Source organism: Chiloscyllium plagiosum, unplaced genomic scaffold, assembly GCF_037043375.1.
Source record: "Chiloscyllium plagiosum isolate Xiang-an unplaced genomic scaffold, Cpla_swu_hap1 HiC_scaffold_40, whole genome shotgun sequence".
Lineage (NCBI taxonomy): Eukaryota > Metazoa > Chordata > Chondrichthyes > Orectolobiformes > Hemiscylliidae > Chiloscyllium > Chiloscyllium plagiosum.
The window spans coordinates 2,158,803-2,175,693 of NW_028270178.1; the positions used below are offsets into that span (position 1 = coordinate 2,158,803).

The 16,891-nt window shown below is 59.1% G+C and overlaps 1 protein-coding gene across 1 annotated transcript in view; it reads right to left on the bottom strand.

Moving 5' to 3' along the window:
* Positions 1-205: 205 nt before the first annotated feature.
* dedd (death effector domain containing) overlaps positions 206-16,891 on the bottom strand; it is a 50,646-nt gene continuing 33,960 nt past the window's right edge. The window contains exons 2-4 of the mRNA XM_087981764.1: positions 8,543-8,644; positions 5,785-5,928; positions 206-2,487 (exon numbers count right to left, since the gene is read on the bottom strand). Of these exons, the coding sequence (XP_087837890.1) occupies positions 2,111-2,487; positions 5,785-5,928; positions 8,543-8,644 (623 nt within the window). The 3' untranslated portion in view covers positions 206-2,110. The remainder of the gene's footprint in view (positions 2,488-5,784; positions 5,929-8,542; positions 8,645-16,891) is intronic.

Sequence of the window (16,891 nt, forward strand, 5' to 3'; positions counted from 1 at the left end):
TGATGGGGACAGTGTAGAGGGAGCTTTACTCTGTTTCTAACCCCGTACTGTCCCAGTCCTGGGAGTGTTTGATTGGGGAAACAGCATAGAGGAAACTTCATTTTCCATTTAAAAGAGCTGAGGGAGTTTTACCTCGGTGTCTATGTGTTGTAAGTGAGGTGCAGTCAGTGGTGGAGACGCTCAGCAGCAACAAACGAGGTGAGGCAACACTTAAAACATCTCATTATTTCCTTACAGGGACAGATCGAGCTTGCAATTCGCAGAGAACCCACGCTGACTGCTTTTCTGTGGGGAGCGAGAACGGTGTTTCCTTTGACACCCCTCCCATGCTCTGTACACTTTGCATAATTCAATCATCGCAAGCTCACATACGACCGAGAAACTAAAACGGCAACTCAAAATCGAACTGAGGCACAAGAGGATGCAGAACAGGTTTCCTGTTTCTTGAAGAAAAAAAAAAATCAGTGATCCTAGGATCACCGTTCTGGGTTATCGGAGGGTGGCGAGGGGAGTTTACCAGTTAGTCTCGGCCTACCCTGGGCAGGCAGTCACTCAGCGAGTGGGAGACCAGTCTAGTGTCTGCTGCCAGGCTCAGGGGCCCTTCCAGTCACACGGGGGGGGGGGGTCCCAGAGACGCTCATCTGGCAGCTGCCCCAGGCTTCATTCTGCAAACTCTTCAAACCCACTGCACCCAGCGTCCGCCTTCCCAGGTTTGTGACCCACACCACCTGACGGGTACGGGGCGGGGACGAGAGACAGACAGAGAGTGGGGCAGAGAGGGGGAGAGACAGAGAGAGAGACAGAAACAGAGACAGAGACAAACAGAGACAGGTACAGAGAGAGAGAGAGAGACAGAGAGACAGACAGAGAAAGAGACAGAGACAGACAGAGTGCCAGAGAAAGAGAGAGACAGAGAGAGAGACAGAGAGAGAGAGACAGAGAGAGAGAGACAGAGAGAGAGAGACACAGAGAGAGAGACACAGAGAGAGAGACACAGAGAGAGAGACACAGAGAGAGAGACACAGAGAGAGAGACACAGAGAGAGAGACACAGAGAGAGAGACACAGAGAGAGAGACACAGAGAGAGAGACACAGAGAGAGAGACACAGAGAGAGAGAGAGACAGAGAGAGAGAGACAGAGAGAGAGAGAGACAGAGAGAGAGAGACAGAGAGAGAGAGACAGAGAGAGAGAGAGACAGAGAGAGAGAGACAGAGAGAGAGAGACAGAGAGAGAGAGACAGAGAGAGAGAGACAGAGAGAGAGAGACAGAGAGAGAGAGACAGAGAGAGAGAGACAGAGACCAAGGGAACAGAGTGATATGCACAGACAGACATGGAAATAAACCCAGGGTATTGCCCCTGGGAGGTCAGAGAGGGAGACAGACAGTGGCACAATTGGATGGAGGCGGGGAAGAGAGAGAGAGAGAGAGAGAGAGAGAGAGAGAGAGAGACAGACAGGAACACGGAGTGAGAGAGAGAGAGACACACACACAGACAGACAGAAAGAGACAGGTACAGAGAGAGAGCGAGCGAGCGAGAGAGAGAGAGAAAAAGGATATATGGAGAGAGCGCGAGAGAGAGCGCGAGAGAGAGCGCGAGAGAGCGCGAGAGAGAGCGAGAGAGAGCGAGAGAGAGAGCGAGAGAGAGAGCGAGAGAGAGAGCGAGAGAGAGAGCGAGAGAGAGCGCGAGAGAGAGCGCGAGAGAGAGCGCGAGAGAGAGCGCGAGAGAGAGCGCGAGAGAGAGCGCGAGAGAGAGCGAGAGAGAGAGCGAGAGAGAGAGCGAGAGAGAGAGCGAGAGAGAGAGCGAGAGAGAGCGACAGGATTGCCAACAGAGACAAAGAGACAGGGCCACAGAGAGAGAGAGCAAACGCAAGAGCAAGAGACAGAGAGACACAGAGAGAGAGACAGACCATCAATTGAGGGAAAAGGGAATAACCCTCGGTGGGAAGTGGGGGAGAATGGCTTCTCATGGAAGGGGAGAGGCAGAGAGGGAGAAAGGTGAACCTTGGAGGAGGGGAGAGGAAGGAGAGACAGACTGTCCAGGGGCTGCGGCTAGGGACAGCAGATCCTGGAGGGGGAGGTGGGGCGCCAGCAGGTGGGCACAGGGGGCCTTCAGGGGGCGTGCTGGTGCATCAGGTTGCGCAGGAGCCTCTGGCGACCGGCGGCGTAGTCGTCCTCGTCCACGTTGACCAGGAGCTTGATGGCTTCGTGGCCCACGGCCTGCTTCAACGAGTCAGTGATGAAGACCCCCTTGAGGGCCTCCAGCAGCGAGCCGTTGATGTAGTCCCGCCAGAAGGCGTCGAGGTAGGTCAGCTCGGAGAACTTGATGTCACAGATGATGGAGCCCAGGTCCCGCGATTTCAGGATGGTGTTGGCCTGCGAGAAACGCTCAAACTGCCGCTCCAGGGGGTCCGGCCTGTTGGAGAAGACGTTGCCCTCCAGTGCCGTCTCGTGCTGACAATACTCGGCACGCACCCTCAGGCGAATATCTGCAGGGGTTGCGGGGGGGGCGGCGGGCAGAGAGAATACATTAGCACCAGCTCGGCAGGATCCACCCCCCCCCCCCCCCCCCCGAGTAACAGCGGCAGCAAACACAGAAGGCACAGTGAGACGGGCAGAGGGTTAGCGGTACTGGAGTCGGAGGGTGGTCGGGTCAGGAGGAGAGGGCAGAACAGACAACTTGGGGGACAGCTTGAGTGCTGTTGGAGCTGCCCCCATCCAGGGCAAGTGGGGGGGGGGGGGGGGGGGGGGGGGGGGGGGGGGGAGTGGTCCCTCACCCTCCTGACTGGTATCTTGTCGATGGTGGACAGGATTTGGATAGTCAGGAAGGGAGTTACTCGTTGCAGGATTCCTAGCCTCTTGTAGCCACTGCGTTTATTTGGCACGTCCAGTTCAGTTTTGGTCAATATCATTTTGTTTGTGTTATCAAATAAGGTATTCTGATTTCTTTGGTTCACGTTTCATCTGTAATGTTTAAATAAATTGTTTTGTTTAGAGTGGAGTGGCTGGACCAGGTATATCACACCTGGAATATCCACTTTAACATCGGCCTAAAAAAAGATAAAGTCAGGACCTGGGCTACCTTCTTAATCCCCTTGGCCCACCAGCCTGTCCCACTGGTTTATTCTGACAGGGGTCTGTCCTGGTCCATAACACTGGACACAGCATCGGTCATCTTATTTCAGGAAGACACAAGTCTGTTGGAAGCAGTCCGCAGAAAGCTGGCCTGACCTGTGAATACTTGAATCCACTGGAGTTTAGAAGGGTGAGAGGGGAAAGATATAAAAGGGACCTAAGGGGCAACTTTTTCACCCAGAGGGTGGTACGTGTATGGAATGAGCTGCCAGAGGATGTGGTGAGGGCTGGTACAATTACAGCATTTAAGAGGCATTTGGATGGGTATATGAATAGGAAGGGTTTTGGAGGCTTATGGGGCCGGGTGCTGGCAGGTGGGACTAGATTAGGTTGGGATATCTGGTCAGCATGGATGAGATGGCTGAAGGGTCAGTTGCCGTGCTGTACACCTCTCTGACTACAATTGAAATAGTATAGACAGAGTTAATGGAAGTTGTCTTTTCCCTAGCATGGGGGATTTCAAGGCGAGGGGGCACATTCTGGAGGAGAGAGATTTTAAAGACACAAGGTGCAAGTTCTTTGCACAGTGGGTGGCTCACCTCTGGAACGCCCTTTCTGAGGAAGTGGCAGATGTGAATACAGTTACCACGCTGAAAGGACATTTGGGTAAGGACATGAATGTTTGGAGGGAGATGGGCCAGCAGCAGGCCGGTGGGACTCGGGTTAGTTTGGGATGACGTTCGGCATGGACTGGTTGGACCGAGGGGTCGGTTTCTGTTCTGTCGGACTCGATATGAGATACTGACAGGGTGGATGTGGAGAGGATAGCTCCCGTGGGGAAAGGCTATTGTTTAAATGCAAGTGGCTGGCCGTTTAAGACCAAGATGTGCTGCAACCTTTAATTCTGGAGAACCTTTGGACGTTTGTTCCTCAAAGGGCAGTCAAGGCAGAGGGGGGGGTCGGTAGATCTGGTTAAGCCAGAAGGTGAAAGGTGGTTGGACAGACTGTGAAGGAATCCGAGATTATTAAACGGTGAAATGATGGGTCCCGGTCCCGGTTTGTACAATGAAGGGAAGGTCACTGACAAAGCAGCCAAAGATCATCCTGAGAAACCCCTGTTGTTGAGTCCTGGGACAGGGGTGGACGCAGTTGAAAGCGAGAGAATGGTGGGGAAGATGGGGAGGCTGGAGACAAAGACAACAACGTTGCTCTTATAATATTTAGGAGGGGAAGGTGCGGGATGAGACCACATCTGGAGTGCTGAGAGCAGATTGAAGGAAAGGTATTATTTCATTGGAGTCGAGAGGGTGGCGCTGGAAAAGCACAGCAGGCCAGGCAGCGTCCGAGGGAGCGGGAGAGTCGACGTCTCGGGCCAAAGCCTTTCATCAGGAAGCTTGATGAAGGGGCTTTTGCCCGAAAGGTCGACTCTCCCGCTCCCTCGGACGCTGCCTGACCTGCTGTGCTTTTCCAGCGCCACGCTCTCGACTCCGACCTCCAGCAGCTGCAGTCGCTCACTTTCGCCGAGTTGACTGTGTCATTTGGAGGCAGTACAGAGCACGTTCACTCGGACGATCTCTGGCATGGAGGGATCGTCTTGTGAGCAAAAGCGAAACAGGTTGGGACACGACTCAATGGTGTTTACAAGAATTGAGTGGTGGCCTCGCTGAAACGTACAGGATTCTTTCAGGGCTCGACGGGCTCAACACTGAGGGGACATTCCTCGGGACCAAGCGTCTACTCCTGCTCCTGTTTCAGATGATCTAAGGTGGCTGCGCCTGATGCTGACTGTCAACATGTGTTTGGAGAATCGAGCATCAGAGGGGCACTGGTGTTGTCACTATGTTCAGGTGCATAATTCTTTGAAATTTGCGTCACATGCAGACGGAGGGAGGGGGTTAAGGAGGCGTTTAGCACGCTTGCTTTCATTGCTCAGCCCTTTGACTGTCAGAGTTGGGAACGGCGCGTTGGGGTTGTACAGGACATTGGTGAGGTCTCGTCTGGTAAACCGTGTCCAGTTCCCCTGCTACAGGAAGGAGATTATTCAGCTGGGGGGGGGTTCAGAAGGGATTTATCAGGATGTTGCCGGGGCTGGAAGGTTTGATCTATATATTAAGGCGGGATAGGCTGGGGCATTTTTTCAGTGGAACGTAGGAGGGTGAGAGGAGACCTGATAGATGTTTTCAAAATAATGAGGGATACAGGTTCTCTTTCTCCAGGATGGGAGATTTCAAGACGAGAGGGCAATTTTTAAAGCAAGTGGAGAGCGATTAAAAAGGGCACAAGGGGCTAACCTTTCACAAAGAGGGCAGTTTGTGCGTGGAATAAATTTCCTAAGGAAGTGGTGGATGTGGGCAGAACGGCAGCGTTTAAAAGGTGTTTGGATAAGGACACAAACAGGAAACGTTTGGAGGGATATGGGAAAGGGCCAGGCAGGCGGGATTATGGTTGGCATGGACTGGTTGGGCCGAAGGGTCTGCTTCGGTGCTGTTATCACTACTGTGTGCAAACCGACAACCCGCCTCTGGAAGATGCGGTCAGGGAGGGGTCTGTAAGTGAGAAACAGGAGGGGGACTCGGGTAACTCCAGGAGGGAGGGTGCACGGGCAGAGAGACGGGCCGTAGCGGGAGACAGCCAGCGAGGGTGACACAGATATTAAGCGGGGAAAGCGGCACTGGGATCTCCTCCACGGCATGCCACCCTCACAGGCTTACCGCACGTCTGCTTCTCGTTCGGCTCGACGAGGGCGGATTTCTTTCGCTTGCCACGACAGTGCGCTGGCGCCCGGCCCCGACAGACTCTCTGGCGAAGGGGAGGCCCTGCTCCCGGTGCACAACACAGCAAGCGGTGAGCGGACTCTGCAGAGAAACCAACGGGGTAAGAGCAGATGGAGGGCCTCTCCGGATTAAATACCGGGCGCGACGCGATTTACAAACGGGAAAGGCAGAAGGTCAGCCCATCGGCAAACATCTGGGGGTCAGACACAAAGTAAAGGCTGCAAACTAATAGGACATCCCCAGATGCAGCCAGATGTGCTGGGTTTCACCAGTACAGTCTGTTTTTATTTCAGACCAGCAGTACACTCACAGGACTTCACATTGGTCATGCTGTCCCTGTCCTGGGAGGGTTTGATGGGGGACAGTGTAGAGGGAGCTTTACTCTGTATCTAACCCCGTGCTGTCCCAGTCCCTGGGAGTGTTTGATGGGGGACAGTGTAGAGGGAGCTTTACTCTGTATCTAACCCCGTGCTGTCCCTGTCCTGGGAGGGTTTGATGGGGGACAGTGTAGAGGGAGCTTTACTCTGTATCTAACCCGTGCTGTCCCTGACCTGGGAGTGTTTGATGGGGAACAGTGTAGAGCGAGCTTTACTCTGTATCTAACCCCGTGCTGCCCCTGTCCTGGGAGGGTATGATGGGGAGACAGTGTAGAGGGAGCTTTACTCTGTATCTAACCCCGTGCTGTCCCTGTCCTGGGAGGGTTTGATGGGGGACAGTGTAGAGGGAGCTTTACTCTGTATCTAACCCCGTGCTGTCCCTGTCCTGGGAGTGTTTGATGGGGGACAGTGTAGAGGGAGCTTTACTCTGTATCTAACCCCGTGCTGCCCCTGTCCTGGGAGGGTATGATGGGGGGACAGTGTAGAGGGAGCTTTACTCTGTATCTAACCCCGTGCTGTCCCTGTCCTGGAAGTGTTTGATGGGGGACAGTGTAGAGGGAGCTTTACTCTGTATCTAACCCCGCGCTGTCCCTGTCCTGGGAGGGTTTGATGGGGGACAGTGTAGAGGGAGTTGAAACTTTATTGCTGGAACAGCACAGCAGGTCAGGCAGCATCCAGGGAACAGGAGATTCGACGTTTCGGGCACAGGCCCTTCTTCAGGAATCAAGTGTAGAGGGAGCTTTACTCTGTATCTAACCCTGCGCTGTCCCTGTCCTGGGAGGGTTTGATGGGGGACAGTGTAGAGGCAGCTTTACTCTGTATCTAACCCCGTGCTGTCCCTGACCTGGGAGTGTTTGATGGGGAACAGTGTAGAGAGAGCTTTACTCTGTATCTAACCCCGTGCTGTCCCTGTCCCTGGGAGTGTTTGATGGGGAACAGTGTAGAGAGAGCTTTACTCTGTATCTAACCCCGTGCTGTCCCTGTCCTGGGAGGGTTTGATGGGGGACAGTGTAGAGGGAGCTTTACCCTGTATCTAACCCCGTGCTGTCCCTGTCCTGGGAGTGTTTGATGGGGAACAGTGTAGAGAGAGCTTTACTCTGTATCTAACCCCGTGCTGTCCCTGTCCTGGGAGTGTTTGAAGGGGGACAGTGTAGAGGAAGCTTTACTCTGTATCTAACCCCGTGCTGTCCCTGTCCTGGGACTGTTTGATGGGGACAGTGTAAACGGAGCTTTACTCTGTATCTAACCCCGTGCTGTCCCTGTCCTGGGAGTGTTTGATGGGGGACAGTGTAGAGAAAGCTTTACTGTATCGAACCCCGTGCTGTCCCTGTCCCTGGGAGTGTTTGATGGGGGGACAGTGTAGAGTGAGCTTTACTCTGTCTCTAACCCCGTGCTGTCCCTGTCCTGGGAGTGTTTGATGGGGGGACAGTGTAGAGGGAGCTTTACTCTGTCTCTAAGCCCGTGCTGTCCCTGTTCTGGGAGTGTTTGATGGGGGGACAGTGTAGAGTGAGCTTTACTCTGTATCTAACCCCGTGCTGTCCCTGTCCTGGGAGTGTTTGATGGGGGACAGTGTAGAGAAAGTTTTACTGTATCGAACCCCGTGCTGTCCCTGTCCTGGGAGTGTTTGATGGGGGACAGTGTAGAGAAAGTTTTACTGTATCGAACCCCGTGCTGTCCCTGTCCTGGGAGTGTTTGATGGGGGACAGTGTAGAGAAAGTTTTACTGTATCGAACCCCGTGCTGTCCCTGTCCTGGGAGTGTTTGATGGGGGACAGTGTAGAGAAAGTTTTACTGTATCGAACCCCGTGCTGTCCCTGTCCTGGGAGTGTTTGATGGGGGACAGTGTAGAGAAAGTTTTACTGTATCTAACCCCGTGCTGTCCCTGTCCTGGGAGTGTTTGACCGGTCCTGTGTAGAGGGAGCTTTACTCTGTATCTAACCCCGTGCTGTCCCTGTCCTGGGAGTGTTTGATGGGGGACAGTGTAGAGAAAGTTTTACTGTATCTAACCCCGTGCTGTCCCTGTCCTGGGAGTGTTTGATGGGGGACAGTGTAGAGGGAGCTTTACTCTGTATCTAACCCCGTGCTGTCCCTGTCCTGGGAGTGTTTGACCGGTCCTGTGTAGAGGGAGCTTTACTCTGTATCTAACCCCGTGCTGTCCCTGTCCTGGGAGTGTTTGACCGGTCCTGTGTAGAGGGAGCTTTACTCTGTATCTAACCCCGTGCTGTCCCTGTCCTGGGAGTGTTTGACCGGTCCTGTGTAGAGGGAGCTTTACTCTGTATCTAACCCCGTGCTGTCCCTGTCCTGGGAGTGTGTAGGTACCTGATTTGCCACATTCCGGTGCTCCACTTGAAGCCAATGTGCGTGGCATCACGTAGGTTACTGATGTGTCCTCCAGATATTTATCCACTGGATCTGGGGAAACTGAGGAAAGGAGGTACATAGGTCAGTGATCATATCAACCACCCATAACAACTGACAAGACACACAACAACCCAGCAATGGCTCCGAGGGACACATCAGTGTTTGAATACGTGTACCAAGAACCCAGCACAAAGACATCTGGTTAATCATGTGTGCGTCAGAGAGCACAGTACGGGCCTACTGGAATACAACACACTCAGGAGTGACTGTCAGGGCTCCATCGGTACTGACCCTGCAACAGTACCCAGCTCCCACTGCGCCAATCCTGCAAAGGAGGCTTGCTCCTACCACACTGGCTCTCCGAGAAGGTAGCTCACACTAACCGAGTGCGGCACGCATCCAGGGCACCAATGCTGCAACATAGCGGCACTCCCTCTGTACTGACCCTCTGACAGTGCGGCACTCCCTCAGTACTGACCCTTCGACAGTCCGGCACTCCCTCAGTACTGACCCTCCGACAGTGCGGCACTCCCTCAGTACTGACCCTCCGACAGAGCGGCCCTCCCTCAGTACTGACCCTCCGACAGTGCGGCAATCCCTCAGTACTGACCCTCTGACAGTGCGGCCCTCCCTCAGTACTGACCCTCCGACAGTGCGGCCCTCCCTCAGTACTGACCCTCTGACAGTGCGGCCCTCCCTCAGCACTGACCCTCCGACAGTGCGGCCCTCCCTCAGTACTGACCCTCCGACAGTGCAGCGCTCCCTCAGTACTGACCCTCCGACAGTGCGGCACTCCCTCAGTACTGACCCTCCGACAGTGCGGCAATCCCTCAGTACTGACCCTCTGACAGTGCGTCACTCCCTCAGTACTGACCCTCCGACAGTGCGGCCCTCCCTCAGTACTGACCCTCCGACAGTGCAGCGCTCCCTCAGTACTGACCCTCCGACAGTGCAGCGCTCCCTCAGTACTGACCCTCCGACAGTGCGGCACTCCCTCAGCACTGACCCTCCGACAGTGCGGCCCTCCCTCAGTACTGACCCTCCGACAGTGCAGCGCTCCCTCAGTACTGACCCTCCGACAGTGCGGCACTCCCTCAGTACTGACCCTCCGACAGTGCAGCACTCCCTCAGTACTGACCCTCCGACAGTGCGGCACTCCCTCAGTACTGACCCTCCGACAGTGCGGCACTCCCTCAGTACTGACCCTCCGACAGTGCGGCACTCTCTCAGTACTGACCCTCCGACAGTGCGGCACTCCCTCAGTACTGACCCTCCGACAGTGCAGCGCTCCCTCAGTACTGACCCTCCGACAGTGCGGCACTCCCTCAGTACTGACCCTCCGACAGTGCGGCACTCCCTCAGTACTGACCCTCCGACAGTGCGGCACTCCCTCAGTACTGACCCTCCGACAGTGCGGCACTCCCTCAGTACTGACCCTCCGACAGTGCAGCACTCCCTCAGTACTGACTCTCCGACAGTGCGGCCTTCCCTCAGCACTGACCCTCCGACAGTGCGGCCCTCCCTCAGCACTGACCCTCCGACAGTGCGGCCCTCCCTCAGCACTGACCCTCCGACAGTGCGGCACTCCCTCAGTACTGACCCTCCGACAGTGCAGCACTCCCTCAGTACTGACTCTCCGACAGTGCGGCACTCCCTCAGTACTGACCCTCCGACAGTGCAGCACTCCCTCAGTACTGACCCTCCGACAGTGCAGCACTCCCTCAGTACTGACCCTCCGACAGTGCGGCACTCCCTCAGCACTGACCCTCCGACAGTGCGGCCCTCCCTCAGTACTGACCCTCCGACAGTGCAGCGCTCCCTCAGTACTGACCCTCCGACAGTGCGGCACTCCCTCAGTACTGACCCTCCGACAGTGCGGCGCTCCCTCAGTACTGACCCTCCGACAGTGCGGCACTCCCTCAGTACTGACCCTCCGACAGTGCGGCAGTCCCTCAGTACTGACCCTCCGACAGTGCGGCACTCCCTCAGCACTGACCCTCCGACAGTGCAGCGCTCCCTCAGTACTGACCCTCCGACAGTGCAGCGCTCCCTCAGTACTGACCCTCCGACAGTGCGGCCCTCCCTCAGCACTGACCCTCCGACAGTGCGGCCCTCCCTCAGTACTGACCCTCCGACAGTGCAGCGCTCCCTCAGTACAGACCCTCCGACAGTGCGGCACTCCCTCAGTACTGACCCTCCGACAGTGCAGCGCTCCCTCAGTACTGACCCTCCGACAGTGCGGCACTCCCTCAGTACTGACCCTCCGACAGTGCGGCACTCCCTCAGTACTGACCCTCCGACAGTGCGGCACTCCCTCAGTACTGACCCTCCGACAGTGCAGCACTCCCTCAGTACTGACTCTCCGACAGTGCGGCCTTCCCTCAGCACTGACCCTCCGACAGTGCGGCCCTCCCTCAGCACTGACCCTCCGACAGTGCGGCCCTCCCTCAGCACTGACCCTCCGACAGTGCGGCCCTCCCTCAGCACTGACCCTCCGACAGTGCGGCACTCCCTCAGTACTGACCCTCCGACAGTGCAGCACTCCCTCAGTACTGACTCTCCGACAGTGCGGCACTCCCTCAGTACTGACCCCCCGACAGTGCGACACTCCCTCAGTACTGACCCCCCGACAGTGCGACACTCCCTCAGTACTGACCCTCCGACAGTGCGGCACTCCCTCAGTACTGACCCTCCGACAGTGCGGCACTCCCTCAGTACTGACCCTCCGACAGTGCAGCACTCCCTCAGTACTGACTCTCCGACAGTGCGGCACTCCCTCAGTACTGACCATCCGACAGTGCGGCCCTCCCTCAGCACTGACCCTCCGACAGTGCGGCCCTCCCTCAGCACTGACCCTCCGACAGTGCGGCAGTCCCTCAGTACTGACCCTCCGACAGTGCGGCACTCCCTCAGTACTGACCCTCCGACAGTGCAGCACTCCCTCAGTACTGACTCTCCGACAGTGCGGCACTCCCTCAGTACTGACCCTCCGACAGTGCGGCACTCCCTCAGTACTGACCCTCCGACAGTGCGACACTCCCTCAGCACTGACCCTCCGACAGTGTGACACTCCCTCAGTACTGACCCTCCGACAGTGCGGCACTCCCTCAGTACTGACCCTCCGACAGTGCGACACTCCCTCAGTACTGACCCTCCGACAGTGCGGCACTCCCTCAGTACTGACCCTCCGACAGTGCGGCACTCCCTCAGTACTGACCCTCCGACAGCGCGGCGCTTCCTCAGCACTGACCCTCCGACAGTGTGACACTCCCTCAGCACTGACCCTCCGACAGTGCGACACTCCCTCAGTACTGACCCTCCGACAGTGCGGCACTCCCTCAGCACTGACCCTCCAACAGTGCGGCCCTCCCTCAGCACTGACCCTCCGACAGTGCGGCACTCCCTCAGTACTGACCCTCCGACAGCGCGGCGCTCCCTCAGTACTGACCCTCCGACAGTGCGGCACTCCCTCAGCACTGACCCTCCGACAGTGCGGCACTCCCTCAGTACTGACCCTCCGACAGCGCGGCGCTCCCTCAGTACTGACCCTCCGACAGTGCGGCACTCCCTCAGTACTGACCCTCCGACAGCGCGGCGCTCCCTCAGTACTGACCCTCCGACAGTGCGGCACTCCCTCAGTACTGACCCTCCAACAGCGCTGAGCTCCCTCAGTACTGACCCTCCGACAGCGCGGCGCTCCCTCAGTACTGACCCTCCGACAGTGCGGCACTCCCTCAGCACTGACCCTCCGACAGTGCGGCTCTCCCTCAGTACTGACCCTCTGACAGAGCGGCCCTCCCTCAGCACTGACCCTCCGACAGCGCTGAGCTCCCTCAGTACTGACCCTCCGACAGCGCGGCACTCCCTCAGTACTGACCCTCCAACAGCGCTGAGCTCCCTCAGTACTGACCCTCCGACAGCGCGGCGCTCCCTCAGTACTGACCCTCCGACAGTGCGGCACTCCCTCAGCACTGACCCTCCGACAGCGCTGAGCTCCCTCAGTACTGACCCTCCGACAGTGCGGCACTCCCTCAGTACTGACCCTCCAACAGTGCGACACTCCCTCAGTACTGACCCTCCGACAGTGCGGCACTCCCTCAGTACTGACCCTCCGACAGTGCGGCACTCCCTCAGTACTGACCCTCCGACAGCGCGGCGCTTCCTCAGCACTGACCCTCCGACAGTGTGACACTCCCTCAGCACTGACCCTCCGACAGTGCGACACTCCCTCAGTACTGACCCTCCGACAGTGCGGCACTCCCTCAGCACTGACCCTCCAACAGTGCGGCCCTCCCTCAGCACTGACCCTCCGACAGTGCGGCACTCCCTCAGTACTGACCCTCCGACAGCGCGGCGCTCCCTCAGTACTGACCCTCCGACAGTGCGGCACTCCCTCAGCACTGACCCTCCGACAGTGCGGCACTCCCTCAGTACTGACCCTCCGACAGCGCGGCGCTCCCTCAGTACTGACCCTCCGACAGTGCGGCACTCCCTCAGTACTGACCCTCCGACAGCGCGGCGCTCCCTCAGTACTGACCCTCCGACAGTGCGGCACTCCCTCAGTACTGACCCTCCAACAGCGCTGAGCTCCCTCAGTACTGACCCTCCGACAGCGCGGCGCTCCCTCAGTACTGACCCTCCGACAGTGCGGCACTCCCTCAGCACTGACCCTCCGACAGTGCGGCTCTCCCTCAGTACTGACCCTCTGACAGAGCGGCCCTCCCTCAGCACTGACCCTCCGACAGCGCTGAGCTCCCTCAGTACTGACCCTCCGACAGCGCGGCACTCCCTCAGTACTGACCCTCCAACAGCGCTGAGCTCCCTCAGTACTGACCCTCCGACAGCGCGGCGCTCCCTCAGTACTGACCCTCCGACAGTGCGGCACTCCCTCAGCACTGACCCTCCGACAGCGCTGAGCTCCCTCAGTACTGACCCTCCGACAGTGCGGCACTCCCTCAGTACTGACCCTCCAACAGTGCGTCACTCCCTCAGTACTGACCCTCCGACAGCGCTGAGCTCCCTCAGTACTGACCCTCCGACAGTGCGGCACTCCCTCAGTACTGACCCTCCGACAGTGCGGCACTCCCTCAGTACTGACCCTCCGACAGCGCGGCACTCCCTCAGTACTGACCCTCCGACAGCGCGGCACTCCCTCAGCACTGACCCTCCGACAGCGCTGAGCTCCCTCAGTACTGACCCTCCGACAGCGCGGCGCTCCCTCAGTACTGACCCTCCGACAGTGCGGCACTCCCTCAGTACTGACCCTCCGACAGTGCGGCGCTACCTCAGTACTGACCCTCCGACAGTGCGGCACTCCCTCAGTACTGACCCTCCCACAGTGCGGCACTCCCTCAGTACTGACCCTCCGACAGTGCGGCACTCCCTCAGTACTGACCCTCCGACAGTGCGGCACTCCCTCAGTACTGACCCTCCCACAGTGCGGCACTCCCTCAGTACTGACCCTCCGACAGTGCGGCACTCCCTCAGTACTGACCCTCCCACAGTGCGGCACTACCTCAGTACTGACCCTCCGACAGTGCGGCACTCCCTCAGTACTGAACCTCCGACAGTGCGGCACTCCCTCAGTACTGACCCTCCGACAGTGCGGCACTCCCTCAGTACTGACCCTCCGACAGTGCGGCACTCCCTCAGCAGTGACCCTCCGACAGTGCGGCACTCCCTCAGTACTGACCCTCCGACAGTGCGGCACTCCCTCAGTACTGACCCTCCGACAGTGTGGCATTCCCTCAGCACTGACCCTCCGACAGTGCGGCACTCCCTCAGTACTGACCCTCCGACAGTGCGGCACTCCCTCAGTACTGACCCTCCGACAGTGCGGCACTCCCTCAGTACTGACCCGCCAACAGTGCGGCACTCCCTCAGTACTGACCCTCCGACAGTGCGGCACTCCCTCAGTACTGACCCTCCGACAGTGCGGCGCTCCCTCAGTACTGACCCTCCGACAGTGCGGCACTCCCTCAGTACTGACCCTCCGACAGTGCGGCACTCCCTCAGTACTGACCCTCCGACAGTGCGGCCCTCCCTCAGTACTGACCCTCCGACAGTGCGGCACTCCCTCAGTACTGACCCTCCGACAGTGCGGCCCTCCCTCAGCACTGACCCTCCGACAGTGCGGCACTCCCTCAGCACTGACCCTCCGACAGTGCGGCACTCCCTCAGCACTGACCCTCCGACAGCGCGGCACTCCCTCAGCACTGACCCTCCGACAGTGCGGCCCTCCCTCAGTACTGACCCTCCGACAGTGCAGCACTCCCTCAGTACTGACCCTCCGACAGTGTGGCCCTCCCTCACTACTGACCCTCCGACAGTGCGGCACTCCCTCAGTACTGACCCTCCGACAGTGCGTCACTCCCTCAGCACTGACCCTCCGACAGCGCGGCGCTCCCTCAGCACTGACCCTCCGACAGTGCGGCCCTCCCTCAGTACTGACCCTCCGACAGTGCGGCACTCCCTCAGTACTGACCCTCCGACAGTGCGGCACTCCCTCAGCACTGACCCTCCAACAGCGCTGAGCTCCCTCAGTACTGACCCTCCGACAGCGCTGAGCTCCCTCAGCACTGACCCTCCAACAGCGCTGAGCTCCCTCAGTACTGACCCTCCGACAGCGCGGCGCTCCCTCAGCACTGACCCTCCGACAGTGTGGCACTCCCTCAGAACTGACCCTCCGACAGTGCGGCACTCCCTCAGCACTGACCCTCCGACAGTGCAGCACTCCCTCAGTACTGACCCTCCGACAGTGCGGCACTCCCTCAGAACTGACCCTCCGACAGCGCGGCACTCCCTCAGCACTGACCCTCCGACAGTGCAGCACTCCCTCAGTACTGACCCTCCGACAGTGCGGCACTCCCTCAGTACTGACCCTCCGACAGTGCGGCACTCCCTCAGTACTGACCCTCCGAAAGTGCGGCACTCCCTCAGTACTGACCCTCCGACAGCGCTGAGCTCCCTCAGCACTGACCCTCCGACAGTGCGGCACTCCCTCAGTACTGACCCTCCGACAGTGCGGCACTCCCTCAGTACTGACCCTCCGACAGCGCTGAGCTCCCTCAGCACTGACCCTCTGACAGAGCGGCCCTCCCTCAGCACTGACCCTCCAACAGCGCTGAGCTCCCTCAGTACTGACCCTCCGACAGCGCGGCGCTCCCTCAGCACTGACCCTCCGACAGCGCGGCGCTCCCTCAGCACTGACCCTCCGACAGCGCGGCGCTCCCTCAGCACTGACCCTCCGACAGCGCGGCGCTCCCTCAGCACTGACCCTCCGACAGCGCGGCGCTCCCTCAGCACTGACCCTTCGACAGTGCGGCACTCCCTCAGCACTGACCCTCCGACAGCGCTGAGCTCCCTCAGCACTGACCCTCCGACAGCGCGGCACTCCCTCAGTACTGACCCTCCGACAGCGCGGCGCTCCCTCAGCACTGACCCTCCGACAGCGCTGAGCTCCCTCAGCACTGACCCTCCGACAGCGCGGCGCTCCCTCAGCACTGACCCTCCGACAGCGCGGCGCTCCCTCAGCACTGACCCTCCGACAGCGCGGCGCTCCCTCAGCACTGACCCTTCGACAGTGCGGCACTCCCTCAGCACTGACCCTCCGACAGCGCGGCGCTCCCTCAGCACTGACCCTCCGACAGCGCGGCGCTCCCTCAGCACTGACCCTCCGACAGCGCGGCGCTCCCTCAGCACTGACCCTTCGACAGTGCGGCACTCCCTCAGCACTGACCCTCCGACAGCGCGGCGCTCCCTCAGTACTGACCCTCCGACAGTGCGGCACTCCCTCAGTACTGACCCTCCGACAGCGCGGCGCTCCCTCAGCACTGACCCTCCGACAGCGCGACGCTCCCTCAGCACTGACCCTGTGACAGCGCGGCACTCCCTCAGCACTGACCCTCCGACAGCGCGGCGCTCCCTCAGCACTGACCCGCCGACAGCGCGGCGCTCCCTCAGCAGTGACCCGCCGACAGCGCGGCGCTCCCTCAGCACTGACCCTCTGACAGCGCGGCGCTCCCTCAGCACTGACCCTCCGACAGTGCGGCGCTCCCTCAGCACTGACCCTCCGACAGTGCGGCGCTCCCTCAGTACTGACCCTCCGACAGTGCGACGCTCCCTCAGTACTGACCCTCCCACAGTGCGGCGCTTCCTCAGCACAGACCCTGGGACAGCGCGGCGCTCCCACAGCACAGACCCTGGGACAGCGCGGCGCTCCCACAGCACAGACCCTGGGACAGCGCGGCGCTCCCACAGCACAGACCCTGGGACAGCGCGGCGCTCCCACAGCACAGACCCTGGGAC